General features: G+C 39.8%; 2 protein-coding genes across 3 annotated transcripts in view; both read right to left on the reverse strand.

The window, feature by feature from the left end:
* Nucleotides 1-309: 309 nt before the first annotated feature.
* On the reverse strand, nucleotides 310-11,110 carry sel1l (SEL1L adaptor subunit of ERAD E3 ubiquitin ligase). The gene is made up of 21 exons (XM_031755165.2): nucleotides 10,564-11,110; nucleotides 10,386-10,423; nucleotides 9,929-10,118; nucleotides 8,505-8,672; nucleotides 7,343-7,448; nucleotides 6,649-6,811; nucleotides 6,475-6,528; nucleotides 6,330-6,389; nucleotides 6,156-6,237; nucleotides 5,920-6,074; nucleotides 5,528-5,584; nucleotides 5,349-5,417; nucleotides 4,945-5,022; nucleotides 4,740-4,802; nucleotides 4,392-4,479; nucleotides 4,098-4,246; nucleotides 3,770-3,935; nucleotides 3,490-3,564; nucleotides 2,498-2,670; nucleotides 2,239-2,367; nucleotides 310-2,086 (listed from the first exon to the last, which is right to left on the reverse strand). Exons 1-21 carry the CDS (start codon nucleotides 10,649-10,651, stop codon nucleotides 1,820-1,822), a joined length of 2,418 nt encoding a protein of 805 aa, XP_031611025.1. The 5' UTR covers nucleotides 10,652-11,110; the 3' UTR covers nucleotides 310-1,819.
* A 2,566-nt stretch (nucleotides 11,111-13,676) lies between these two features.
* Nucleotides 13,677-27,843, reverse strand: part of arhgap18 (Rho GTPase activating protein 18) — a 28,786-nt gene continuing 14,619 nt past the window's right edge. Inside the window, exons 2-18 of one of the 2 annotated variants that reach the window (XM_031755110.2) lie at nucleotides 23,570-23,840; nucleotides 22,996-23,122; nucleotides 22,292-22,374; nucleotides 21,909-22,058; nucleotides 19,736-19,793; nucleotides 19,111-19,229; nucleotides 18,418-18,489; nucleotides 18,219-18,312; nucleotides 17,927-18,018; nucleotides 17,688-17,765; nucleotides 16,972-17,131; nucleotides 16,796-16,878; nucleotides 16,491-16,697; nucleotides 16,223-16,354; nucleotides 15,320-15,441; nucleotides 15,172-15,227; nucleotides 13,677-15,005 (exon numbers count right to left, since the gene is read on the reverse strand). In XM_031755110.2, coding sequence (XP_031610970.1) covers nucleotides 14,914-15,005; nucleotides 15,172-15,227; nucleotides 15,320-15,441; nucleotides 16,223-16,354; nucleotides 16,491-16,697; nucleotides 16,796-16,878; nucleotides 16,972-17,131; nucleotides 17,688-17,765; nucleotides 17,927-18,018; nucleotides 18,219-18,312; nucleotides 18,418-18,489; nucleotides 19,111-19,229; nucleotides 19,736-19,793; nucleotides 21,909-22,058; nucleotides 22,292-22,374; nucleotides 22,996-23,122; nucleotides 23,570-23,840 — 1,996 coding nt within the window. In that variant the 3' untranslated portion in view covers nucleotides 13,677-14,913. Of the gene's footprint in view, nucleotides 15,006-15,171; nucleotides 15,228-15,319; nucleotides 15,442-16,222; nucleotides 16,355-16,490; nucleotides 16,698-16,795; nucleotides 16,879-16,971; nucleotides 17,132-17,687; nucleotides 17,766-17,926; nucleotides 18,019-18,218; nucleotides 18,313-18,417; nucleotides 18,490-19,110; nucleotides 19,230-19,735; nucleotides 19,797-21,908; nucleotides 22,059-22,291; nucleotides 22,375-22,995; nucleotides 23,123-23,569; nucleotides 23,841-27,843 lie in introns of both variants that reach the window. The other variant, XM_031755109.2, reaches the window with a different exon arrangement.

Here is a 27,843-nt window from a genome sequence, read left to right on the forward strand (position 1 = left end):
GCTCAGTTTTCACAGCATTGTCACTTTGTCTCAGCCTCAATGGCTGAGCGACAACCTACAGGTCCAATGAGAAGCGGCCACTCTTGCTGCTGATCAATGTCAGCAACATTGCAGTGTTATGTCAGACATTTAAAGCCAAGCAGGGCACGAGCCACCTATCCGAACTACAAATGATCATTGATCCAAGCATTTAGGCAATCAAACATTCAGAAAATCTTTGAAATATCCATATATCATTTATTAATTTATTTATAAACGTGTTTTAATGGTTTAAAAAAAAAAGAAGAAAAAAAAGAAAATTCTTCTCTGTAACTTTGCCCAGTGTTTTATTTCAGACCAATTGTGAGTTATGTGGGTGCCGATGTGTGAAAGCAGGAAACAGTTTGGACTTCTTTCTTATCATCCTGCAAACAACACTTCACTCTCCTTCTGGGGTTCAATCATGCATATCTATTGGCAGTTAAACACTAAATTTAGTACATATTGTGGAAGTGAACAAACGAGAAAAAAAACAAATGAAGTGAAAAAACAAAGCAAAATTTCAGATCTTGGTTCCAGAAATGCTGCATGGTCTAACCGTGGCTTTGTTTGCTTTTCAATGCAGCCTCAGATTCATGTCCGTCTGATCTCAGAAGTGTAGGCAGATTTCCAACTTGGACGTTTGGTGAGGGGGTGGAAATTGTCACGACAGCTGAAGTTTTAGAACAAAACAAAAGGGAAAAAAATGTGATCCACTTCCTCTACTGTAGAAACAACGCAAAGTTTAAGTTGTTGCTATCTTTAAGGCAGCTCCAGATAACAGTTGGCATTAAAAAAAATAATGATAAAAAATAAAATAAAATACTAAGCTGCCTTTCAAAACCAGCAACAACAATTAAATCAAAGAACAGTGTTGGGGAAAAAAAAAAAAAAAAAAAAAAAAAAATGTACACATATTGTAGTGTACAACTTCCAAAAAAGTTTAAATTCCTCTCGCTTGCTCTTAAATGAACTTTGATGTTTCTGTATATATTTTAATCCCCGTGTGCATCAGCAAACATCACCTACTTTACAGCCCAGCTTTTCTGTCAGTGAGTACTTCCCAAACTCTTGTTCTTCTACTGATGACTCAGCATAGTTTTAGTATATTTAGCACTTATTGATCTGACAACATGTCACCCAAAATAACTAATGAATGCAAAACTGCAAAGCATAAAGGAATGTAAAATTTGTTCACTCATCAGTTAGCTCAAAAAAAAAAAAAAAAAAAAAAAAAAAAAAGGCTAAACTCAAAGTCTGCAAAGAGATCAGAGAAGACATGCAGAGAATCAGGACTTTCTTTTACCAAGTAGACCAGCGCTAGAAATGAAAATGATTTTACTTCACATTTTCCACGCAGACTTCTTTTAAATACTGAACAAAATTGGGAATGAAGCTGTCTAACGAGTGTAATTTTCTCAGTTGAGTTCGTAATGCTTTTGATCTGGCAACCACAAGACTAATTCCATGTTGAGGACACAGGGGGAACTTCTGGCAGTATCCTGAGTCAAAAAGTACCAAGTCCAAACACTCTCTCTACTGCAGTGTTGTCCACTAACACCCACGATGTGTCGGTTTCAGCAGAAGACCAGCATATTTTAAAGGAAGAAAGAGTTGAGACTGAACAGTTCAGCAGCCATCATCAAGCCTTTAAAAAAAAGAAAGAAAAAAAAAAAACACACATGGAGGGGAACAGGCAGAGTGGGAGAGGTGCTCAAAGTAGCAGGTATTCAGCTACTGGTGCTCCATGCAGTGAGCTGCTTGTCCATCTTTCACCACCCTCACTCCGTCTAGCTCCCTCTCAGTGCTGCTCCTCTTCTTCCTGGGCCGGGCCCTGCTCTGGTGTTTCTTCCTGAGCCTGGGGCTCGGCCTGGGCCTGTGGCTGTTCCTGAGGCGGTCTGGGAGGAGGCGCTGGGACAGGTGGGCGAGGTGGCACTATGATTTGGTGTTGGCGCTGTCGGTAGGCGATAACTGTGCCTAGCAGTAGGGCGATGACCGTCATGAGGTAGAGATCCCACTCTGGGCCCAGCAGCTGGTCCAGGTCCACCTGAGAAATCAGCTCCTTCAACTGAGAGAAGCAGGAGAAGAAACATAAAAGAAAAAGAAACATAATTTTTCTTTCTAATGAAGAATCTCTGAAACTATCTGAAGTACAAGACTGTGTTACTGAAAACCATACGGTTAGCATGACAGCTTGAGAATTCAGGAGGAAATACTCACATTAAGATCCTGCAGGTACTGCAGAGCGTAAATCAGGCCCAGTTTGCACAGAGCCAGAAAAACTGGAACCTGGGCATCAGGACTGGCCTCAGCAGCCATGTCGTAAAACCGCTTGGCTAGGTGGATGTCCTGCAGCAAAAAAGCATGGAAAAATTCAGAATTAGAAATCAAGTTAACAACCACACTGACTTTGCTAAATGACAAAGCGCAAATTTGTGACATGTAGAGAGCCAGGTGATGTTTAGTGAGTCCTGCTCACCTGTTTGATACCCAGGCCTTTCTCATGCATGTAACCCAAGTTAAACATGGCCTGTGCACTGTGCTGCTGCTCAGATGCCAACCTATAGTGAATGACAGCCGTCTCGTAGTCCACGTCCGTTCCGTAGCCATAGAAATGATAGTCTCCCAGTTTTATCCTTGCCACGGTGTAACCTTACAAGGACAATTACATGTGTAAGATTTGGTTTTATATGCAAACAGTCACGGCTAGAAATCTTCTGTGAACCTTCTTCGTGTTCACCTCTCAGTATTTCACACTTATCCAGGCTGAGCTCTATTATCATAATTTATGGTGACCCCAGAGAGAATCAGTGCACCCTCAGCAGCTATGGCTGTTCTGGCATTAGCCTGTTCCACTGGACTTAGATAATACATAGCTATGGAGGATGCATGAGACACACTGGAGCTGTGATGCTCACTGTTGCCATGGCTTTTGTTGTTAAGGTTGTTGGCTGTGACACGCTTGTTGATAATAAGTGCAACACAAACTATGTGCAGTGGTGTGTGTGCTGTAAATTGAGCCGGTTGTGCTAGCTGAGCATTGTAGTGAAATGTCTCCATTTCTGAAGGGATGTGGAGTTTTGGTACCACGTTGGTTACACCTGATAAAACCACAGTGGGGTCAAATTCTGTACAGCGCAATGAGACTTTCTTTGCTAATAGAACTGTGCTCAGCTAGCAGGAGTTAGACATCCACAGCAGCACAAATTCAACCACAAAAGGAGCCAAAGTTTGACTAATAACTGTTTCACACAGCACAGCAGAGCCAAGTAGAGCAGCTGCAGCTGTGCTCACAGCCAGTGTCTGCACAGCATCACAGTTCCATCAAGTGAAATGTGTAATGAGCAATATGTTCCCAAGCTGAACATCATGACGCATCTCCCTAAAGCATTTCCCTAAACTTGCAGTGCACTGTGACTCTACTGCTCCGGCGCTCACACTGACGAGGAGACGGAGCTTGTTTAAACTCACCTTGCGCTGCAGCTCTTGTCCAGTGGAGCAATGCACGAGGGTAGGTCTCATTCTCACTGAAGATCCTTGCCCCTTCTGTGTGGCATAATTCACACAAACACATGAAAAATAAAAACATTTAAAATGAGACCTGAAACTCTCTCTAACAAAGGTAAAGAGCGTAGCAGGATCATGACACTAGCATTGAAACATGGCTATAATACTACAAGCAGTGCACATAAATTAGTTGCTAAAATCATGCGCTACCATGGTTAAATACTAATGTCTTGGTTTTTCTTACTCTGATCCAGAATGAAGGCCACGTTGCTCTGAGCCACCTCGTAGCCCTGCTCAGCCAGCAGCAGATACTGAACCAGTGCAGCGTCCAGGTCACCCTCCTTAAAGCTGCCGTAGGCTGTCATCAGGCGCTCTGACCAGCGACCACGCTCGCACACATTCTTGAAAAGCTGCAAACAGGACACAGACACACAGTGTCATACACATTTCCAATTTGTATTGAAAGTGCAGATAAAAGCCACTGCTGTTAATGATAAATGTTTGAGGAGACACCAAGTTGGAGAGACAATCTCTTAACAGTGAAAGAAGCAGCAGATTTAGGGTGGACTAACCTCTACAGCAGTGTGGCAGGAACGCATCACACCAGTACCAGTAGCATGCATCTGGGCCAAGTTGTAGAAGGCCAGGATGTGCCCAGCCTGTGAGGCCAGGTTGAAGAATTTAAGAGCCTGCTTGTAGTCACGCTTCACGCCAATGCCATCTGGGGAACAAGAGTAAGAAGAACAAAAATGTTATTATGTGAAGAAGAGAGAAGACTGAGGACTCCTAAACAGACAGCGGGCGAGAGGAAAACTATGAAAGAACGCAATGAGACACTGAAGGACACACTGAGCTGTAAAACTCACTGTAATACATGGTGCCCAGCTGGAGTTGTCCATCCACCCAGCCCTGCTCTGCTGCCTTCTGGAAGTATTTGAGGGCCAGCTCGTAGTTCTGGAGACAAACACACAACTTTTCAATAGCTGCTTCAGCAGTAGAGACACTGACAGCTTGCCATCAAAATAAAAGCCTGTTATATAAAATGTTTTTTCTTTATTGTTTATATAAAATTTTATTTCAACTCCAAGTGCCTAAAAGTGAAGGTGAGATCTTATCTATATGTACAGATCCTATCAAAATATATGATATCAAAAAAAAAAAAAAAAAAAAAATAATAATAATAATAATAATAATAATAATAATAATAATCTTACCACTGGCACACCTCTACCATAAAGATAGGCCATCCCCAACCCACTCTGTCCCACCGGATTACCCTGGAAAAAAAAGTAAACGAATATGTAAAAACGATTACTGCATGTTAATATTTAAAGAAAGGGTAACAGAATTCAGCTGTGAGTGTGTGAGCAAGCTCAAAGTGAATAAATTACCCAGTTTAGTCTACAGCGTTATCCTTACCAGGTCAGAAGCCTTCTTGAAGTACTGCAAGGCTGTCTCATTATTCTGAGGGAGAAACTCACTGCCTTCTGAATACATCTGAGGAACGGAGAGTCACAGACATAAAAGCTAAATTTTATACCTTAAACACAAATACACTGCCCTCTGTGAAAACATCAATGCCAAGCTGGTTTTATTCTAAACTGTCTCTATAACTAAACTGTCTCTTAGGTCCTCACAACACAATATGCAATAAATGGAAAAGATTGCAATAAAAGCAAAAAAGAAAAAAAACCCTGCTCTTATAAGAAAAGAAAAGAAAAAGGTGATGATTGAAAAATTTTATAAAAAGAAAGAAAAAACAATGTTTGTTTAAAAAAAAAAGTGACATAACAGTGAAGTGAGTGAGCCTCCATCTCACCCACCTTTCCAAGAAAAGCCATGGCATGCGTGTTCCCTGCATTGGCTGCCTGGTTGAAGTAATCATACGCCCTCTGTTGGACAGAAAGCAGCATAAATGTATTTGACAGAGAAAACTCACAACTCACAAAATAAGCAATACAAATAAATAAAATACAGTGAGCGACATTTATGACAAAGTTACCTGGTGATTCTGTTCTACTCCACGTCCTCCATGTAAGTGCAGCTGACCCAGGCCCACCTAAGTAAAACATTCAATTAGTAATCAAATAAAAACTACAAGCCTTCAGACTGATACTACCCAGCAATGACACATTATGTAGCCCTTTCACATTTAGACATTACATAACGTGCATGCATAATCCAAGTCTGACCCACATTTCTGTTCTTATACAATAAAGTAAATTACTCGCATCCATTCAAGCTACTTCCTATTTCTGACCATAACAAACAGCAAAAATGGTAAAGAAAGAAAGAAATAATAATAATAAAAAAAATGTGTGGACATGCGACTATATCATGTAGTTTTTGTTAATTCCCCCCACAGTCAGCAGCTTTCACAAAAAGGCAGTTTACCTGAGCTTGGACGTCGCCTTTCTCCGCTAGAAACTGGTAGTACTGGATGAGGTCTTCTTCCAACATCCCGCTGGTAGATCCTGGGTTCTCCACCTCATCGAGCAGTCTGATCCTCTGCACCGCCGAGCCCCCCGTCAGGGAAACATCGCTGGCCACTAAAGTTGGCAGAGGAAAGAGTGTTATTAGCCCAGCAAGAACTATTACTGCACTAGAATATAGTAATGCAAAACACTTACCCTGATTTGCTACAAGCCTATAATGCGTTAGTGCTGACTCACAGCTTTGGGGAACACCCACCCCTCCCCAGTATCTGTAGCCCTAATAAAACAATATAAGGAAGTGTCATTTTTATTAAAGTATACAAATAGCATGACTGTAGCATTTCTTCACTGACAGAAAAATCAGCTTACCAGAATCATATGAGCTACCAGGTTTCCACCCAGTGCACCAAAGGTGTAGTAAACCAAGGCCTGAAAAACAGAGAACATGGCAGAACATAAGTAACTACTGACAAACCCATATACTGTAAGACAAATCTACAGAGCATAGACATACCTTAGCTTGACTTGAGTTAACTCCGAGCCCTGCTGCATAGAGAAATCCAAGAGCCTGAAGAAAAGTAAACAGAGCAGAGTGTCACAGAGTTGCACCTCTCAGCACAAATAACCTGCAAACAGGCTTCCAACACTTTTCTCAAGAGACGTGTATAATTATGAGCGAGATCATTACCATCTGAGCTTTAGGTGAGCCCTCCATGGCAAGCTTCTCAAACATTTCTCTGGCCTTGGTAACATTTTGGTTCATGTAATCTCCAAACAGCATGGCATACGCCACCTTCTCCATGGCTTTCTGGTGGCCTTTTTCTGCCACTTTTAGCAGCTTTTCATATAATCTGAGAAAGATAAGCAGAGTAGGCACAGGCGAAGTTGAATCCATGTTCACATAAAAATAATGTGTACATGACAAACAGTAGTGTGACAGCTAAAGCAAATAAGGATGTGCAAATGGAAGGCACGCAAGCACTGGCTGGTAATAAAACACGCAGGAAATGGACATTGAACCCAATCGACATGTAAAATAACATCAAATATTGTCTGTGAAATAAAAAGTTTGAGGGTAAAGTGTCTTAGAGATTCATGACCAGAAGGCAGTAGTGGGTAAATGCATTTTAACTTAAACAAATAAAAAGAAAATTGGTAAAAAAAATGTAACCTTGCCAAAATCTTCAATTTGAATAGAGCATCTTTACTTTTGTTCCTTTTCCGATTTTTATCTTATTACAGAGTGTGGGCAAAAACTGGAAAGCTTCTGTTTCTGCTTCATCTAAAAAAGATTTCAAATCCACATGCTTTCTACAAACTCTTCTTCAAGAGTCAAAATTAGGCTGACAACAACCAGACAAATTAACTAAAAGTAAGCTCACTCTTTTTTCTGAGTCTTCCTGGTGGTGGAGTTTAGCATGCGCAGGACAGTCTGATACTGCTTCTCAGTTTCCTCAGCCTGAAGCCTCTGCTGTGCCTGCTCCTCCGCTGAGGGAAAGAGAGGAGAAGCCAATCAGACTGTTTAGAGGAAATAAAGGTTTTCAAAAGGTTGGTAGCAGTAGCAGTTATGCAAACAAAGTCATAATAATATCTTCAGGCTGGTTTCAGTAGTCGTTTAGCTCTACCAAGACTGTTACTGAGAAGAAAAAACAATGATCAGTGACAGTTTAACACATGAATTCATGTGTTAGGGGAAAAACTTTTAAAGTCACAGTGACCTTTGATCACCAGTATCTCAACAAACTTTAGCCAAATTTAAAAATAAATAAATAACCTCTAAGTGTCGTGTTCCTGATATTGTCTCGAGTCACCCCTCATTTATTTATATTTTACTAGGAAAATGGGACATATTATTATTGAAATGTGCAAACGTAATGGAAATACAGCATACAAGGCAAAAACACAGTTTGCATGTTTCCAATCTTTGGTATGGCCTATTTGAAGCTTTCTTGTTATTTCTTACAGTGGTCTTTGGGATTGTTCCCCAGGCTTCTTGAAGGATATTTAAAACTTATTTGTATTTTTTCTGCATTTTGTTTCAATCTATCAATATCCCTTCCTCAAAACATCTGTTGCCACTGATTTCTTCCTTAAGAATAGCTCCTTGACTTCCATCCTTCCACTGAGACCATTTCTGATGAGGCACTGGTGAATAATAGAGGGGTCAGCTGATGTATCGCTAAATCCTGTACTAGGTCTTTCCTTTTTTCTTAAAGACGTGACCTTCTGATGCTGTTCATCTACTGTAGACAAACTGGTTCATCTGAACTGGACTGAAAATGAGTGAAAAACCAGCAGAGTCCAAAGAAAACATTTGAAAGCCCTTCAGAAAGCCTGATGAACTATTGCTCAAGATCACTTTAAATATTAAAAGCAGGTCTGGCTTCTTGGAAGCAGAACATAATTAAATGAAGGCTGGCTCAGGACCTGTACTGTACAATGCAATATATTTAATACCAAAGCGCCCTAATGTGACTCCATTTTGGCTTTAAAATGAATCACAATAGTATTTCATTTGTGAAGGTTTTAAGGTGTTTAACTCACTCTCACAGAAACCCCACTTCTTATCCTGGTCATAGTCGTAGGTCGTGGCGCACCATAGCCGTCCATCCCCCCGCCCATCAGTGGTACACTCCATGTACTCTGTCTCCTGGAAGAGGAAGGGGAATATGCAGGGCTCTCCATGGGCTGTACCTCCATTCACCACAGGAACTGTATTTAAAAAAAAAAAAAAAAAAAAAAAAAAAGATATATAATAGATACTTGATTTAAAACAAATAAACTCTGTTTTCCTCTAAGATACTGATGGACCTGAGGTCTAAGTGGTGAATTTGAAAAATATTTTTTTTCTTTATATTCTTAAATCTTTTGGTTTTTGCTCCACCATCGACTTTGGTGTGGAAAAATCGCAAAGAGAGAGAGGAGTCGAAACAATTACCATAGAGTTTTCGCAACTTTACACACACAATTACGTTAATCTGAATAAATCTCCTTCACACAAGTTCAGTAATACAACTGTGCAATGAGCTAGCAGGGTAATTGCAAACAATCCCCAAGTGAAATGATGTAACTGCACTGCAAGAGGAGCCACAGGTGCGAGAAGCTGTTCAGCGTCTCACGGGGGTTTAACCGTTTATCAAATGTGGCTCTACCCTGAAACCACATGCAGCTTAGCTCAGAGTCAGGCAAAGTGAAAACAGGTTAACATGTTAAACACTAAACAAAGCTTACAAAGTAAAATAATACGAAATAGCTTGTTTTCAATGCTGAGATCATGAGACAGGTGATAACACCACTACGAGGCACTACTACAAAAAAAAGATTTTTAGGTTCAGACTAGAAATCGTTAAAATATATCAATAAGCTTTTCCTTCCATGTAGCATGCTAACATCTTAGGCTCTTTATTTTAAGAACGCATAGGGAACTATCTTCTGACAAAACATTTAACACTTTAAAGCAATCAACGATAACATTTGAAGCTCCAAGTCCCAATCTGAAATCCCACCACTTTACACTGTTATAATCAGATAACAAATAGCTCAATGACCCATTAAAATAGCTACATTCAGCTGTCATGGCCGCATGTTTGGGCCATCTAGAGGGCTCTTAAGATGCAACCACTTTTAAAAACTGATAACATTTTTTAGTGTAAAAAGTGGGGATAAGAATATCAAAGCCATCACTGGTATTAGCAGGAAAGGAAAAAAAAAAAAAACCACTGCACTCAAAAGCCATTTTGTCACAAATAACAAAGTATACCATAGCTTCTTCCTAAGCCATGGGCAGAAAAAGCAGAGCCTGTGCTTGTGACCTGAAATAGAAACGCTAAAAACTAATTTTCTAATAATCAATACAGTAAAAACATCAGGAAATATTTAACAACTTTGACATCTCAAAAGTTAATCAACTAATTGTGATTGTTTTTCAAGCCTTTGCTGTGTGGATTATTTTTAATCTTACACCTTACCCTCTTTAGGTTTTTCCTCAACAGGAGGCGGCGGGTCAGGTAGGTCCTCCTTCTCCTCTCCTTCTAGACCCTCCAAAGGGGGCTGTGTTTCCTCTTCAGAGTGGGAGTGATCAGTGGTCATAGAAGTACCTGCCACAATTTCTGGTGATAATCGAATATCTTCCTCTTCAGAGTCTGGGTCATGGTAGGACTGGAGAAATCAACAGGAGGTTATTACAAAGGATTAACTAAAGGAGGGAACTTACACTGTATAAAAAAAAAAACAATGCCTTTGCATGAGGCTCATTTGCAAACTTAGCAGTGTATTCAATTTCTTTTTAAGTTGAATGACTTCTTACTTTAACTTTTCTCGGCAACACGTATACAAAATCGTGTGTTACATACAACTCCCAAGAGACCAGCTTGCAAATGAGTCTATGATCAGCATTAACCATGCACCAAAGAGCCCATGACACACCTTTAACTCTGGTGCTTCGTCCTGGTGTTGCTCCTCATCTAAAAAGCATTAATGTTGCAGCAGTGAGAGATGTGTTGTTTTGATTCAGTCAAAGAAATGTAACAGACGAAAACAGGTGCTCTGACACTTTAAGACGCGTATAGTGAGTGTTTCAACACCACCGGCATTTCATACTCACCAGCTGTTACTCCTTTGATGAACACTATGAAGAGAATACCCCAAAAATAAAGTCTCCTTGCTGTTTTCAAACACTTCTTATAGCCCATTGTTGTTATTGAACAAGCTAACAATCTGCTAGCTGTGACTACTGCTATTTCTATTACTAAACATCCAGTCGCAGTCTCGGGTCACACTACGAGAAGTACCATAAGTAAACTCCCTGTCACACACTAGTCTGAGCCGTATTCCCTCTAGATGCCAGCTTGTTTAATTTTAGCTACTGTAGCTGTTTAGCAAGCTAATAGATCCCAATGTGAAGCTAAGCTAGCAGAGTAGCACCTGCTGAAATGACGTAAACCTAACAAGCTAGTTTTACATAGCCGCAACAAAGGCTAGCAAGACAGCGTTAATAATATATGCCTGCTATTCAACTGCTCGGCCCAAAAACTGGATGACGAGTACCTCTTGACACTTCAAAACATCCACGTTTAGGGACGAAAGCCAGTAGCTTTACCCTTTGACATACACCACCCAAATACTACTTAGCGTTGAGCCCACACTACTGATCGCCACTTCCTTTTCTTGTGATTCGACCAATGACATTGCGCCTAGATTGACAGTAGCCAATGAATAGGGGCCAAAGATATGTCAGCGAATCGGATGCGTACACAGTTATGTTTCCAGTTTAGGGGCTTGTCCACGACACCAAAACACTTTAAGGAGATAATAATAATCTGGGAGGTAGAGGGTGTTGTTTGGACATGCTATTAGTTCAGTTGCAGCCATAAAAATATGCATTTTGAAGTGCTGAAGGTGAATATGTGCAAGCCTGAATGTAACTACAATAAAAAGGGAAAACCCGGACAGTATGGCATTGAATGTTTAAAAACTGCTGGGTAATCCCATGTTTTCTATTTAAACACATTATCCATCTTGAAGGGGAAAATAATAATAAAGAAACTGCTCTCGGGGAAAGAAGAGGAAGAAGAAGAAAAATCAGGGACAGTTAATATTACTATAGGTCATGCTATGTCAATAAAACTTTTTTTAATCTCTAACTATAGTTATTCCATATACTTCAGGCTCTACGTTGCTCGAGTAGCTTGTGCAGAGTGTCAGTACTGATTCCTGTTACTTTTGCTACTCTGGGCAACTTTAAAAATTGTGGTTAAAGCAGTAACCACTGGTTTTACTAATCCATTACAGTCCATTTGCTTGGTCTTTGCCAATAGATACCTAAAGCCATTTTCTGGCTTTTGTTTGTATTCAATAAGAAGTGCTTTGTGTGATATGATAATATCAAGTCTTTTATTAATGTATTACTTGTTTCTTGTTAGTTATGTCAATATTTTTTTAATCTGATCAGTCCTGTTTGTGCTGCTCGTAACTCCATTTTAATAATTGTGCAATTTTTTTCAGTGTCTTAAATCCCTCGCAACTTTAGCTTTCTTTTAACCTGCTTTTAAATTTTCTATTATCTTTGATTATTTTCTGTAAATCACTTTGCAACTGCTGTTTTTGGAACACGCGTCATAAATACTGGCTAGTTACTTTAGCGGGTTTCTTTCTGTAAAGCACTGGGTCAGTATTTGTGCTTTAATATTTCGTTCATAGTGTAGTGGTTTAAAACTCTTATCACATATCAACTGCCATTATGCAAGTTTTAAAAAAAAACATCCTTCCTCAAAGTGACGCTGAAAAACTTGTTTATGCGTTCATTACTTCTAGGCTGGATTGTAATTCATTACAAGAGTACTGACAAGGATTAGAAAGAAAGAACATATTTCTCCCACACTGACTTTTTTCACTGGCTCCCTGTTAAATCCAGAATTGAATTTAAAATTTGTCCCCTCACATACAAGGTCTTGAATAACCTGGCTCCATCTTATCTTAAAGACCTCATAGTACCGTATCACCCTCTGTGCTTTCAGACTGGTGGCTTACTTCTTGTTCTGTTTGAAAGTAGAATGGGAGGGAGAGCCTTCAGCTTTCAGGCTCCTCTATTTTGGAACCAGCTCCCAGACAGACGCTATCTCTACTTTTAAGATTAGGCTTAAAACTTTTCTTTTTGATTAAGCATATAGTTAGGGCTGGATCAGGTGACCTTCCCTTAGTTAGATAAGATAAACCTTTATTAGTCCCACATGTCCTGCAAAAGGTAGGCAGCTGGGAGCTTCCAATGATGCACTGTATTTCTTCTTCACTTACGGTGTGTTTATACACCACTTTGTATTTGATAATTATTCTCTGCCTCTCTTCCACAGTATCTTTTGTGCTGTCTCCCTCCCCTCACACCCAACTGGTCGCCGCAAATGAGCCTGGTTCTGGTGGAGGTCTCTCCCTGTAAAAGGAAGTTTTTCCTTCCCACAGTCACCAAAGTGCTTGCTCACAGGAGAGTCTGATTGCTGAAATTTTCTCTCCATTGTTTTATGATCTTTACTTTACAATATAAAGTGCCATGAGGAGACTGTTTTCGTGATTTGGCACTACATAAATAACACTGAACTGAATCAAGCACATTTACAAGCAAAAGGTTTTTGGTTCAATTCCAGCTGGAGAAACAAATCCCCTTTGCAGGGCATCTGGGGTAAAAACTCTTCCAAATCAAACATGTGGAGCTACCTGCTGTGGTGACCCCTTGTGACAAGGGAGCAGTCAAAAGTAGCCTTTAATTTTCTGGTTGATCAATAGGTTTCATGAAGCTTACAGGCTCAGGTGAAGAATACAAGGCCTGGAATCTGTAGTGCTAGTACATAATAAAGGTGTCAGCAGCTTTAGAATATTAGTTTAAAATTCAAAAGCACTGTGTAAATTCTTATGGATATTATATTAAGTCACTGCCACAAAGTGTGGTCTGTTTGCATCTGGTGCCCTGAATCTGACTCACAGAAAACCTGTACACTAATTCACCCTTTCTGTAAAAACTGCCAAGAGCTCTGACTCAAGCCCTTTACATCCAAGCTACTGGACCTCATTATTTCTAACCTCACTGTTACTCTAAGTAAGTCAGTACAACAGTGGTGGGAAACTAAATTCACATTTGAAAACTGGAGAGATACAGGACTGCGACAGTTTTTCCAGTGTATAAGAACTTTTAAGTCATTCAGATACATAAGCACTCACACCAACAGATGTGGTAATTAATAACTGCATGTTTATTTACAGGCAGTTTTAGTGGTCATTTCAGAGGCAGTTACACAAAAACAGTAATCTGAAAAAATCACAGTAAACGACACAAGGCAGAGAAAAACATGATATTCCAAAAGAAAAAAAAAATCTAAATCATTCAAAATAAACCCCAAGTCATTAGTTTTGAATACTCCCTAGCTATACATAAAAGAAGTGGCTCTATCGTGCAGACACAATCCTCCACAGGCTGCTGAAACTGTGAGAAACTGCACTAAATCTGATAAGACCTTTGTTGAAAACTGAGAGAAACACAAATAGATGCCAAAAAAAAACATAAAATGGGGATTTTCTATTCCTGTCTAAATGCATGTTTTGCCAAAGTAGAATATATCAGCTCATGTCCACACTGTGGATGTTACTGAGCCAAAAATGAATAAAACAACAAATGAACAGAGACGTTTGGAGCCCAGCACATGCAAATGTATCATCCAGTCAGCAGTCCATCCCTTTAAAACAATACTTAAAGTGAACTTGACACACACAGTACTGCATGTGTATGACGTACACATGTGCTTGTTCACATTGTAGAGTAGGGTAAAACACTCACACATCCATTGTTTTTGATCAGTTTTCTTCTATGCTAAAAACTAAACCACTGCTTTACAAAACCTTTCAGCTTCAGAGCCCCAAAGCTCTCCTTTCACTCCAAAGCATCCTTCCTGGTGAAATGCTCAGATTCAATGCTATTTAATAATGTGGCTGTACACATCATTTTTAGGACTTTTAATAGACATATAAACAGATTTAAAAAAAAAAAAAAATCATAATTAGCCCACAAAAATGGACCAGTATTTATTCATGACTGATTTATGATTTAATCAATATTAGTTTTCTGCACCAAACTATTAATCTCTATAATCTCCTGTTAATAATAATAATAATGATAATAATAATTTTCCTTTTTTCCCCATTGAGAAAAAAGTATGGGAATTTAAGTTGTGCAATAAACTAAAAAGGACACGTATTTCCACATAACATAAAATATGCTTTGATGAGTTCTTCCATTAGAAAATGTGCATTTTGTGGCAAATTTGAGGATCAATTAAAAGTATCTATATGTATGCTACATATGAAAACTCCAAGTGCATCCAGAATCACAGACAACAAGGCAGCGCCTCTTCTTTCAGGACACAGTGGTGACAACTTAGAGAGGTCCAGCATGAAGCAGGGCCTGATGAACTCATCGCTGCATAGCTCTGATGACCCACTCTGCTGCAGGGTTCACCTGGTAGAGGTCTTTCATATATGTTTCCCCATCTAGGCATCTTTCCTCTTCGAAGACGACAAGAAGAAGAGCAGACGGAGAGAAACATTAAACACATGGACAGCATGTACTGTCACGACTTAAAATGGCTATTTGTGCCATAGAAGCTGGTTTATGAGCATTGTAGTGTATGTTTTTAGTTTACACATGTAGTTTTATGGGAGCATGACTCACTGATGTTTCCGCCGATCTCATAGAGACACAAATCATCTTGTTTTACTGCCAATGAGCTGGAAGGATGAGAGAGATGAGAGACGTAGTCAGAGGACATGCGGGGATGTGAGAGCTTCTCTGTTTGCAGTGTTGTTAATATACACGTTACCTGTCTTGGCTCAGGAAGCGTGTTAACACATCACAAGCCTGCAAGTCTTCGGTAAGTTGAAGTGCCATAGAAATTTTACTGAACTGTGGTGCGTGGACTCTGATAATCCCCTGGGAGGTCTCCTGCTTGTACACAGAGTCAGAGAAGAGAAACAGACTGTCAATTACATCAGATGTAAACACTTTAATAAAATAAGGTCATCTAAATCACTCTTCTAAATAACCCAGGTACTTACTTAAAACCTGGACTAATGACAGCTCAAGAATGTAGACTTAAAAAAAATTGTGGCTCCTCTGTTTAATAAACTACAGTCAAGGTTTAGATTCACATCACTAAAGTTATTCATCCACTAAGAATCTGTCAAGAGGAACAGATCCATTTTAACACAAGACTGCACAAAAGAAAGAACTGCCTAGAATCCCTTCCATTGCTGATTAACCAATCACTCTTGTCAGACACCCGTGAGGAAAAGAGGCCGACAGCTAATCAGGAGGATTGTGTGAGCTGCACAACGGCTCCTGTATAAATGATTTAAAAATTCAGTCATCATGATCTTCATTGTGCTTTTATACAGCAACACTAGATGTCACCATTTCTCGAACTGACTAAAAATACAGTTAAATCTGTAGCCATCATAGGCAGACTGACTTATGTGCTTTTTGTGATTTAAAAGTCAATTATATTCAACTACACTAAATCTGTCATACATCGTCCTTATGCAAAGAAACCCTTTGTCTGCTCTGACACCTCTACTGATAAACAAGATGTACACGGCCACCAGGTTAATGACTCTAGTCCTGTCATTTCATTGTATTACATAATACAGTATGTTTATAATTTATAGATTTCTAATAGGATATTTAAAAAAGTATCTCAGTGAAGCCAGGAAATTCAAACTCTTACCTCAGGGATAGTTTTCTCAGACGGTCTTTCGATGGCTATCTTCTTCAGCAGCTTCCGTACAGCTCTCTCTTTTTGCTTCCTCTGACTTTCCATGTTTTGGTGCCTGACCTGATTCATAATGAACTTGGGGATCTGGATAAGACAGGCACATCACAGAGATATACTCCATTAAAACCAAAAAATAATGGTGGTTAGTGAGTAACAAAGTTTAACCACACACAAATGACACACATGCACAGCTTTAATGCTAAGATTTTTTTTTTCTTACAGTCCACAGGAGATTTTGATATCTGATCAGCAGACGGACAATGTTGGCTGTGCTGGTTGCCATGGAGAACTCCTGTTGTTCTGTAACCTTGGACCGAAAGCCTTTAAACATGAAGATGTTGGGCGCCATGACGACAGAGACATTGTTCAGGGTCATTTTATTCTTGGCCTGATTTTCAATGACACGCTGGAAAAACTCCACCAGTGCCTGCAAACACAATTTTTTATTTCACTACAAAAATAGTCACATGTCATAAAGGAATAATATAGGGAGCAGAAATGTGATGACTATGAAGCCGAATCTACCTTCAAAGTGTCTCGATTGGCTTCAGGTAGCAAAAGGACGAGCAGGTTTAAAGCCTGTAGCTGCTGCTTCTTTGTGGGGAGATCTGTGAACGCACACAAATATACACAGCATGAGTGTGACACTTTGTTGTCTCACTATGTGTGTATGAAGCACTTGTATTAAACAGGAAACATACTGTTAACAGCAATAAATGCATTGAGGTACTCCACGGTCAGTAGTGGATGGGGTAGCTCCCTGATAAACAGCTTCAAAAGGCTAGCAGCATCGTGCTGTTTCAACTGTTGCCATGAAAATGTCCCATCATAGAAGGAAGACTCAAGATCCTGGCACAGCGACTGGAGTTGGGGCAGACAGAGAGGCTTTATCAACTTCAAATACAATCAACAACACTATTACTTTCACATTTCAAATAGAGAAAGAGGTGATGTCATGGGAAGGAAAAGCTCAGTTTTAAGCTGCGTTCCCACTGGAAGCGACAGTGAAGGACATTTGGTCAATTCAAGCGACCATGGGTGAAATAACTGATGGTGACCCAAGGTAAACTTCTCTCAACTTCCAGGTGAGTAACTGAAGCGACTACCAATGGAGCGCAGGAAACCAATAACTGATGTATGACCTAATAGTAAATATATTACAGGGTTTCTTAGGCAACCAGAGCCTGGAATGTCTGCAGGTTCTCAGCTGTCAGCTTCAAAGTGATGAATGATGGGTGAAGTGTTTTCAGTGTGGACACAGCTTAAGATGAAGGACAATGTGGTTGGAGACGGTATAGGGAATATATATGCATTGGAAGTTGATGCTTGATTTTATTATGCTTGGCGTTTTTATGAACCTGAGATTTTACATTGTCTCTGTGGGAGGGGCGGTTCTCAACAATATACTTGAACTAACCTTGACTCTAGTGGCTACTCCAGGGATCCGAAGAAGGCCCTCTGTGTGTAATCCTTCCTCCTCGATATGATTGATAATCTTATGACCAGAGAAAGAAAACAATGTCATTTAAAAACACCACAAAAACAAACAAAGGCAACGAGTTGAGTTTAAATTTTGAGATTTGGAAATATGCTTGAATATACACACATGCAAAAAAACAAACCATGATTAAAATATGTGAATGTCAGTGCGCTCACCTTCTGCAGTATCAATGGCACTTTGGTTCCAGGAAACCGTCTCTGGTCCTGATCCAATAAAGTGGTAAGAGGAACTCCAAACAATCCACTTTCTGCAAAGACAAACAAATAGTGAGTAAAACAAAAGCACAGCACCGCACACAAGCACAGATACCAACCAGGCACATATACCTTAGCTTCCTGTTTATATGTGTGTAAATGTATTTATCTGTCGTATCTGAGTGTGTAATTTGTGTAATGAGACATTTCTATTTAGGCTGTGGGGGCCATCTCGTGTGTGTGTGTGTTTAACCTTTAGTCTTCACTTTCAGGGCCTTGGCTGGCTTGAGGTCTATCCCAGAAGTGTCAAACAGAGCAGTCATCTCCACAAGCACCAGTCTATGCACCTGACAGAACATTACACACAGACACAGATAAACACAATGATGATACTAAACAGTAAGTGAATGTGGAGGCACAGATACACAGATCACTGTGTTACATCATTTTACCTTTTTCATATCCAGAGGAGACAGGTCTCCTATTCGCGTCTGACCCGTTTTATCTCGGAGCAGCTTAAAGTTCTAGGGAGGAGAAATAAAGCTAAAATGACTTCTGACTGTATTTACATTCAGTTTAGTGTAAAAGTGAATTAACTGCACTATGATGGACACAGAAAAACCTTTTTCTGACATTGTATGATCAGTAGAATGGTTCTGTTATACCAGCTTCAGCCACCAGATGTCACTAAGATTCAGCTCCAACGCCATAGACTTTCTGATAATTAACAACACTGTATATAGGGCAAAAATGCTTATCACTTCCAACACTGTATATAGATCAAACAAACAAATTCCAACCAAACTGTAACTCAAAAACAAATCTGATTATAAGGGTCTGCAATCCAACACAGCAAAAAACAACCCTGTGCAAATAGTTTTTTCTGTGCTGCCATATCCATCTTCTGCTCTTTCTGGTAATTACTGACCTGCAACAAATAACAGGAGAGCAATTCGAATTGCTTTGCCACGCTTGCCTGACAATGTAAATGATCAGTGCATCCTCTTTTTGCTCTAAAGCACCAACACTGTCTATTGCACAAGCACAGACATGTTCAGACAATAAAAAAATTAAGAAACACCGTTAAGGAAGTGACTATGCCCATGACCTTTGTGTCCGTGTAAATTCTCAGGAATGCAGCTCACCGGTAGTTTGTCGTCAGCAGAGTTAGGGCTCGGGGTGACCTTAAAACTTTGGTGGTTGTCCCTGTAACTGAGCGCCTGCTCTGAAAATGCCACTTCAACATTCAGCTCTGTCTCCGTTTCTGTTTACAGACGCACACAATGAAGAAATAAAACTTGTGACCACACATGTAGGGTAGTACAGATGTGTTTATGATAGCTAAGTGCAAGTGTATACAAAGAGACAACTGGATGTGTTTTATTGGAGTTTAAGAGCGCAGCGTATTAGTCACTGCAGCACTCATAAAAAACCTATTCTCTGCAGCGTTATCTTCTCTGTTGTGGAGAACTTTGCCAGACTTTATGCTCATTATACAGTCACATATATTATGGTGAACATTACAAAAAAATCCTGCAGAATTGTAAAAAAAGAAAAAAAAAGGCACAACTGTACTCTGTTACTTCCTCTTGATTGTTCTCATATCACACAGTGACTCGTGTTAGTTCCCAAATGTGTGTGTGTGTGTGTGTGTGTTGCTAGGCAGATTTTTTTCCTTTTTGGGGGGGGGGGGGGGGGGTGTCTCAGTTTGTGATTTATGACACTGACACATATTGTAAGAACGTGTCTGCATGAGTATGCTGCACATACCAGTTGAACCTTTCTGTCCATTCTCACTTCCCTCTTCGGATTTTTGAGGCTCCTCATCCTGCTACACACAGCACAACACACACACAGGCGCACACACACACACACACACACACACACACACACAAACACACACACAGGCACACAAGTGAACAACACAGCAGTCAACAAGTTTAACAAGTCACAAATTTATAGAAAGCCCTGTTACACATTATCTTTTCTGTTAATTAGTGGACAAAGTCTGTGTGTGAGCGTGCATGAAATAAATATGAGAGGCTCAAACTGTTCAAACAGTTTGGACTAAAAGCAGATTTAAATTTAAACATATTATTTATTAAATGTATTTCTGATTATAAATCTTGATTTCTGTATTTTATTTTATTTTTAATTTATCAACGATAACTCCACTCAACTCTTTAACCTGTACTGAATTTGCAGTGATGTCATAAAATTTTGGATTTGTTTAGGGAACTAGCAAGTGAATACTGCGAGACCTCTACTGAAGTGAAACACAAATTTGTGACCACTTCCTTTGTGGTACGTGAAATAACAGAACACTGAATATGTTTATTTTCATGGACATCGAGTTAATTTTAACTAAAAGGGAAAACCTCATAAATGTCATTGTCAGTTCTCTTTTGATTTTTCCAAAGGGCACTGACAATGCTTAGAGGATCTACATAGTCAAGCATAGCGGAGTGACTCAGGTATAGGTCTATGCAAGTCAGTCAAAAGTCTGCGACCCTTGTATGTGTCTCTTTTCAACCAAAAATGGTCATCAACAACTCTAAAGTATAACGTCACTTGAAACTTCAAAACAAATTTGCTATGAGTGTACTTTGCATTTATGGTTATTATGCATACCGGGTCCTGATTAGTTCTTTATACTTGAATTTGTTGTTTAGGTTGTAAAGTTGGCAGCATTACTCTGTTCTTGTCTTTTTGTTTTTGCTGTGTTTTAAAGAACAGTAAAAAGAGTTGCTTGAACCCCATCAAAATTGGTTGTTCATCTAGTTTATCTGCTTTGGCGCCGACCCCGGTGTATGGTACAGCAATCCAAATGCTGAATGTTGCATTGAACACTTAATGTCCTCAATAGTTGTCATTTGAGCTGTGTAGCAGAAAGATTAGGAACACTAAACAATTTTCCACCAGCAGGAGTGAAGATAAGTTACCAGCAATGATAGTGATGCTAACGCTAGCTAGCATCACTTGCTTAGCTTGATTTAAGACTGCGCTACCCTGTTAAAACTCACAAATTACACTAGTAAGAATGCAGTGTGCTGAGTGTGCCACATGGAGAGTGTACTAGCAGAAGTATCTAAATTAAGATACAGTCGTAGCCTAGAAAGTACCCCGCTGTAAAACCACATCTTGTTATCCACACTATATTTATTATGCATATGTAAAAAAAAAAAAAAAAAAAGTGTACAGCCTAAAATTGGATCATCACTGTCCAGATGGCAGCAAGGTGTGGTTGCGAGTTGTCTTTTGTTTTGGGCTCTATGCAGACACCTCATCTCATCCATATGCTCAGGTGCCAGTGATGATCTGAGGAGTTTCAATTACTCACTTCAGAGCTTCCTGGTCTTGGGCTGTGCACATGCCACACCAGCTTGTGATGTTTCCTCTTAAGATGCTCTTTATATTACCACTACAGCTCACTGTGTTGAGCATTACAAAGGGCTCCAGGAGCAGGGTTTGTTTCTGGCCTGGACAAAAACCTGTGTGTCATTTCCCCTTGGTAACCCTCCCCCTGCTTTCCTCTCTATTCTCTACTGTCTTTGACCAATAAATAATAAAAATGCTAACAAAATTATTCAATAAGAAAGAATCATATATAGTATACTTACTGCTGCTCTTTACAAGCTAACAAGAACTTTACTGTCTTTTGCCAGGCTAAGCTAAATCAACCATTGCTCTAATTTTGTGATCAGGCATTAGAATGGCTACTCACAGCAAGAAAGCACGAGCGTCTCAGTGGGGTTTGACTGACTGCAAAATACTCAGTTTGAACTTCAGCAGGTTGTCTTAAGCATGTTTACATATCTAAATGCATGGAGTCCCTGCCATGTGATTGGCTGATTAGATATCTGTGTTAATGAGCAGTTAAAAAGGTGTACCTTACAATGTGGCTGGTGAGCTGGCAGTTTATGTCAAGTATTTATCTGCTAACCTTATCAGGGGGTCGGAATATATCTCGAACATTAGGAAGTTGTTGCCGGTTACGTCGCCTTAAGGTCTGCTGCACTGATGCCACGCGACGTTCTACGGCTGCCGCCTGAGTCCTGGTGAGCGTGGAAAGGAAAACTGCACTGTCTTCTTCCTGTCAATAAATACATTAAGATCAAACACAAACTTAAATCTATTTGTTGTTTTCACACAATAATGTTTTACATTAGTCCATCTTTTTTCTCACATACATGTTTATTTGTATAAGAAAGCTTCAAACGTGACAAAGAGTCAATGTTTATTCAAGATCTGACTGAAAATATGGAACTGATTAACTGTACCTGGACTAGCTTCTTATTAATTCAATAAAAGATATATAATTGTCACCTGATCCTGATCCGCTGTGATTGAATGATCGACAAGCTGTGCTAGACCTGCTTCTGCAAGCCACGCCTCCTCCTGCTCACCCTCTGAAAGAAACAAACAGAATGGGCAATACTGAGAAGGGAAGATGATGGGCAATTCCCTACTTGGTTGCTGAGATGGTGCGGCGTTACTTAAACAAATCTACAGGTGCAGGAAAGGGAAAGGAGTGACCACATACACAAATGGCTTACATATTCTAACAGGAAGAGCGTGTTTACGCTAGAAAACAATAGTCTTCACACACTAAAGGCTAAATATGACTGAAGAAATGCATAGGAAGTGCATTCCTACTGTGCAAGGCAACACAGAGCCAGTATCCACAAGTCTGAGCTGGCCCAGCAGCGGTGTGTGATAAACAGCTGGTACTTACGTCCCACATGAAACTACTTCAAAGCGAGACACTTAATGTGTCTCCAAACTGTTTAAACAGAGATGCGAATGACGGCAAACGAGCAGAAAATGAGTATAAACATCAGGGTCTGAGGGAGACCTACGAAGTGTTACATAAAGAGATGAATGACAAGACTGAGCTTTCAGTGAGGAATTCCTCTTCCAGTGTAGAAACAGAACTTTTACATTAGAATTTGTTTGCGTCTGGAACAACACATATGTCCAAATAAGTCTACGATCTAAATTTCGCCTTTATCCTTTAAGGCGTATCTCACCTTCAGGAATTTTCTGCGGTTCCTCCTCTTGAACTTCTCCCTCTCCCCTCTCTCCTGCGCTGCCCGAGGATGAAATATTCTCCACCTCCTTCCAGTAGTCGTCCATCTGCAGCTCGTCCAAAGAGTCCTTCAAAATGAGCAGACGCGCAGAAAAATGAGGTTTTAAGCTCGCAGTTTCAGCTTCTCTGCCCCGTTTCAGCGATTAATAATTCATTTCAACGATCTTCCAGATATGATCCACAGAGATAATGAAGTAGACAGGTCTCTCAACTGGTCTCAACAAGTCTAGATGGTGGCAGCAACTGGCTGCGCCAACTGTCTGCTCTCACATAACACACATACCAAACACACACACACACACACACACACTTTTCATAAAGTGTATAAGAATTAAAGCAAACCCAAGAGCTTGCATACTGTGTCACGCCCAGCGCAACTAAGAGAGGGTCAAAATACTGTACATCCTACCAGAGAGCTGTAAAATACAAAAAAAATCCTATACAGCGGAATAATGTTGGAATGAAATGAAGTATTTGCCCCAACAGACTGAAAGTGAACAAAATCTGCTGGCTACCTGAGAGTTGTAGCGCTGACATGCGGGCGATGGTCTGGACCTGGAATTGTGGCTGTGCCTGGGGCTGTGGCTGTGGCTGGAGACAGTCTTGGGGCTGGATCCAAGCTTGGGGCTGGAGGAATGCTGGATTGCAGAATTTTGACTGGGTAGTGACATTGGCTCCGTGCTGCTGGTTTCTGTGCTGCCGGTGGTAGAAGAAGCAGAAGTGCCATATCTGTCTCCTTGTTGTCCATTCTGGCTGTGTTGCAGGGTGTACTGGCCTGTTTTGCGGCTGGAGACACATACAGACAAGAGCAGGGAGAGGTACGTGAAACAGGTACATAATGGACAAAAGTTATAAATTGAGTCATTGGAGTTCACACACTTAGCTGGATATAGCTGCGTAAGGCATTGTTTTGCTTATTTTGAAATGCTGATTTGTTAAGATTTTTATTTTTTGTGTACCATTGAAATATCAGTGTCTGTGATGCAGAGTAGCAAAAGAGGATCCAAATAAACTAAACAAATAATAAGGCAAGCCAGCAAAATGTGTCATCTTGCTATCATAGTGGTCATGATGTAAGAAGGGGCAACTAGGTTTGTCTTGTAGCTGTGTACTTTGGACTTACTAGTGACGGATGCCTTCTACCAGCACCTGTTGGAAACATGCTCTGTAAGTACACAGGTGTGTATGCGCTGATATTTCCTGTACCTTTAATGACATAAAAAGAGGGCGATACGGTAACTTTGGACACACTGGTCAAAGGCTCCAACTTAAGTTGATCTAGTAGCAAGGTCGTTTCCTAATCAGTCAGCTAATGATGCCAGCATTTGCTTGGAATAAAAATAGCACATCTCGCAGACCTTGGACTTTCCTTTGCTATACAAACACTGCAAACAAAGTTTGTCATAAGGCAAATTAGTGTGGCTTAGCCTTGGTTAGTTGAGATGGTGTAAATGGATAATACTTGCTAGAAATATCCTACTGATATATCAAGTACATTACTCTAGATATAAAATTTATCTGAACATATCTTTTCACCTTCCACATACAGTATTTCAATATCAATACTGCGTGTCATTACATCTTCCTGCTCCAGTAATATATGTTTAGTCCTCGTCTCTGTGCGCTCTCTGTTTCTCCAAACCCCTCAAGCCTCTCTCTTATCCTGGTTCTGCTTGAGGTCTCTTCCTCTTAAAAAAGGAGATTTTCCTTCCCATTGTCACCAAGTGCTTGGTTTTAGAGGGTTGTCTGATTGTGACAGTTTTCCCTCTAGTTTTGTGGGGTCTTTACCTTATGATATAAAGCACCTTGCGGGGACTGGTGCTTTATAAATGTTGCAAATAATCTGATGACATCACAATAGATCAGTGTAGACAGATCAGAGGTAGACTGGCATCAAAATGGGGAAAAATAATATAACCAGGGGTGCACATAAGTGGTCCGCAGGTGCGCATTCGCTGTCAAAATAAAAGACGTGCACCAGATAAGAAGTTGCAACGCGCGTATGCGTACATAAGATTTTCTGGAGGAGGACAGACATTTGTTTAGAACTCTTAAAGATGTCAAAGAAGCAAGCTCCTTTAAGCAATTACTTTGGTGTTCCTCCACCTCCAAAGAAATGTCAGAAGGAGTCCGAACCGCAAAAACACACGTATTCTCGGAAAAGTGGTTGCAGGAGGTGAGCTGGCTTCAAAGAAATGATGACCGCACAGACATGTGGTGCAGAATATGCCGTGAAAATCCCACTCTAGCGGACAAAAACAGTGCCTTTTATATGTATGCGAATGCGCGTTGCAACTTCTTATCTGGTGCGCGTCTTTTATTTTGACAGCAAATGCGTACCTGCGGACCACTTATGTGCACCCCTGAATATAACTGTAATACTGGCTAGCTGGCCAGTTAACAATTTTCTAATTCACTACAGTGAGTGCAACCGATTTAAGATGTTCCAGGACTGTTTACTATGAACTTCTTTAAATTTGACCACAACATTAGCAACTAAAATACACTTGCGACCAATAAATGTCATGAAAAATATGAGTTTATAATGACGATAATACAGGCCTGGTGCAGGTCAGTGTACTAAGTTAATACAATTAGTTAATCTGAACAAGAAAGATGAGTTATAAAGATGAGCTACTGTTTATTCATTTTGTTTCCTGGTACACACAGATATCACAGGCACAGCTGTCCCTCCAGTAAAAGTTAGAATCAAACCCAAACCCAGCGAGTGCCAATCACTTTTTTCCCCCTTGGAGTACAGTCTCTGTTTCAGCTCCCACCACACTGACAAAAGGCCTCTTGTAACGTGTGCATTTTTCTGCTGGATTTGAAAGCACACACTAAAACTGAACATTAACAATATAGAAACTATTCATTTTTATGCTTTTCCTTGCTGATTTTTAATGTTGAATGCAACATTTCTAAATTATTTATTCTGCTTGTGCCCACTAATAAAGACACAATGTTTTCACACCTGCCGTACTACAATTAGTAGCACCTCTGTTACTATGTATTGTGTAATTACAACATCCGGGAGAAGAATAAGGGGGAAAAGGGTTAAAAAGCTATTACATCAGCTTATTGAAATGTCCCACAGCATCTGCATGGGTTCTAAACTGTGCCAACAACAGCAGCAAAGCTTTCTTCAATTATAAGATTGATTAAGCATGACAACATTTGTCTCTCTTTCCTTTAAGCAACAAGAGTTATATTGAGCGAGCCACTACACTTGTAGTGCAAGTGAAGCTCCTTAAGGGTCTGTGGTTTCGGTGTCACACATCAATCAAGCTGAAGTGCTGCTTTCAACAAGCTTGTCATTCATCCATCTTTTTGCAAATTATCAGTGTCATCTCATTTACCCAAAAATATAGAGCTGTACACCCGTCAGCAGGGCTGTTTAAAACATCGGACGCCACGACAATCAAACTGATTGGAACAGGCCCCAATCAGGAACCGCACTACAAGTGTGCAAACACAATATTCCCATTTCTATTAAAGGGTGCTGTCACGTGGATAATGCACCAATATAGACTTAATGTTTAAAATATATGCTTGAGAATCATTATAAAGCTCTCAAATAACAAAACAATGACTTATTAGGGGTTTGTAAGAGATTACATGTTTAGTCGGTATATACAATATGTTTATAAAGCATTAAGCCACTAATAAATGGGAGCCATTAGGTCAATTTCAATACAGTATTACACAGCAAAAATACCAAAACAAAAAAGTCCTATATAACTAATATTTAAGTTTATTTTATATTAGAATGATATAAAATCAAAATAACTTCACTTCACTTCACTAAAGCCAACAAAGAAAAGGAGGGAGAAGAAAATCGTGTAAAGTAAAGTTGCCCTTTGTGCAAACAAATGATTTACTTTCAGGTAATGAAGATAAACAGAACACACAAAAAAATGCAAACACGTGCAAATGTACCAACACACGTACATGAACTCTGCACATATTCACACTCGATGACTTTTAACTGAAGATTACCATTTTCTACAAATCTCCAATGAAATGGAGGAAGTGAAAATCAGTTACCCTCAGGGACTAAATGGGATTTTAGACAGAGCAGCACTGAGCTGATGCTCTTTATTAATTAATTTGGAATTATCACCCCAGTATTACCCTGAGGGTTCGTGCTGAGCTAAGGCCACATACCACAGCAGACTTCCTGCAACACTGAGTACAACAGAGCCATAAAAACACAAGGATTTAGCTGGAAGTTCTGTGCGATACCACCGATTTCTCTTTATACTTCATCTGAGGTTTTAATTAAAAGTAAAATAACAATAATAATAATAATAATAATAATTATCTCCCAGTTCATGTCCATGTTGCCTTTAAAAGTCCAGGAAGTGTGATGCTTTAATTTGTGAGGAAAGACATGAGCGTTTTCTGATGTACCTCAGAAGATGCGTTTACCCTAAAAGCAGGCAGAGCTATGAGCTCACCACATGAGTTAATCGTTTACATATGTTGATTCAGAGCTTCAGCATGAACAGTTTGACTAACTCATAAATCAGAGACGAGCAAACAAACACACACACCAAAACATGAACATTACTTTATTGGAGTTCAAATTCATAAAAAGCGTAAAGCAGCATTTGTTTTTTCTTTACAGTACATTAGATTTACAATGGAAAACATGTTTAAGCCAAATGTATGATTATGCGTCAAAGTGTCTAGCGATTAGCTAATTTTAGCAGTGAAAATAATATCCACTAGTTGGTTTGCTGACTGCTTTTGTAAAGACTAAAAAGTAGAAACAAGTACTGAATGA

This window comes from Oreochromis aureus, linkage group 15, assembly GCF_013358895.1.
Source record: "Oreochromis aureus strain Israel breed Guangdong linkage group 15, ZZ_aureus, whole genome shotgun sequence".
In the NCBI taxonomy this organism is placed as follows: domain Eukaryota; kingdom Metazoa; phylum Chordata; class Actinopteri; order Cichliformes; family Cichlidae; genus Oreochromis; species Oreochromis aureus.

Excerpts from the sequence above, each read along its gene's own strand:
- sel1l (XM_031755165.2), bottom strand. The coding sequence starts at position 10,651 with ATGGGCTATAAGAAGTGTTTGAAAACAGCAAGGAGACTTTATTTTTGG. Across the intron at positions 10,424-10,563 it reads CATCAAAGGAGTAACAGCTG|ATGAGGAGCAACACCAGGAC; the intron begins GTGAGTATGAAA and ends AATGCTTTTTAG. Across the intron at positions 4,803-4,944 it reads TCAAGAAGGCTTCTGACCTG|GGTAATCCGGTGGGACAGAG; the intron begins GTAAGGATAACG and ends TTTTTTTTCCAG.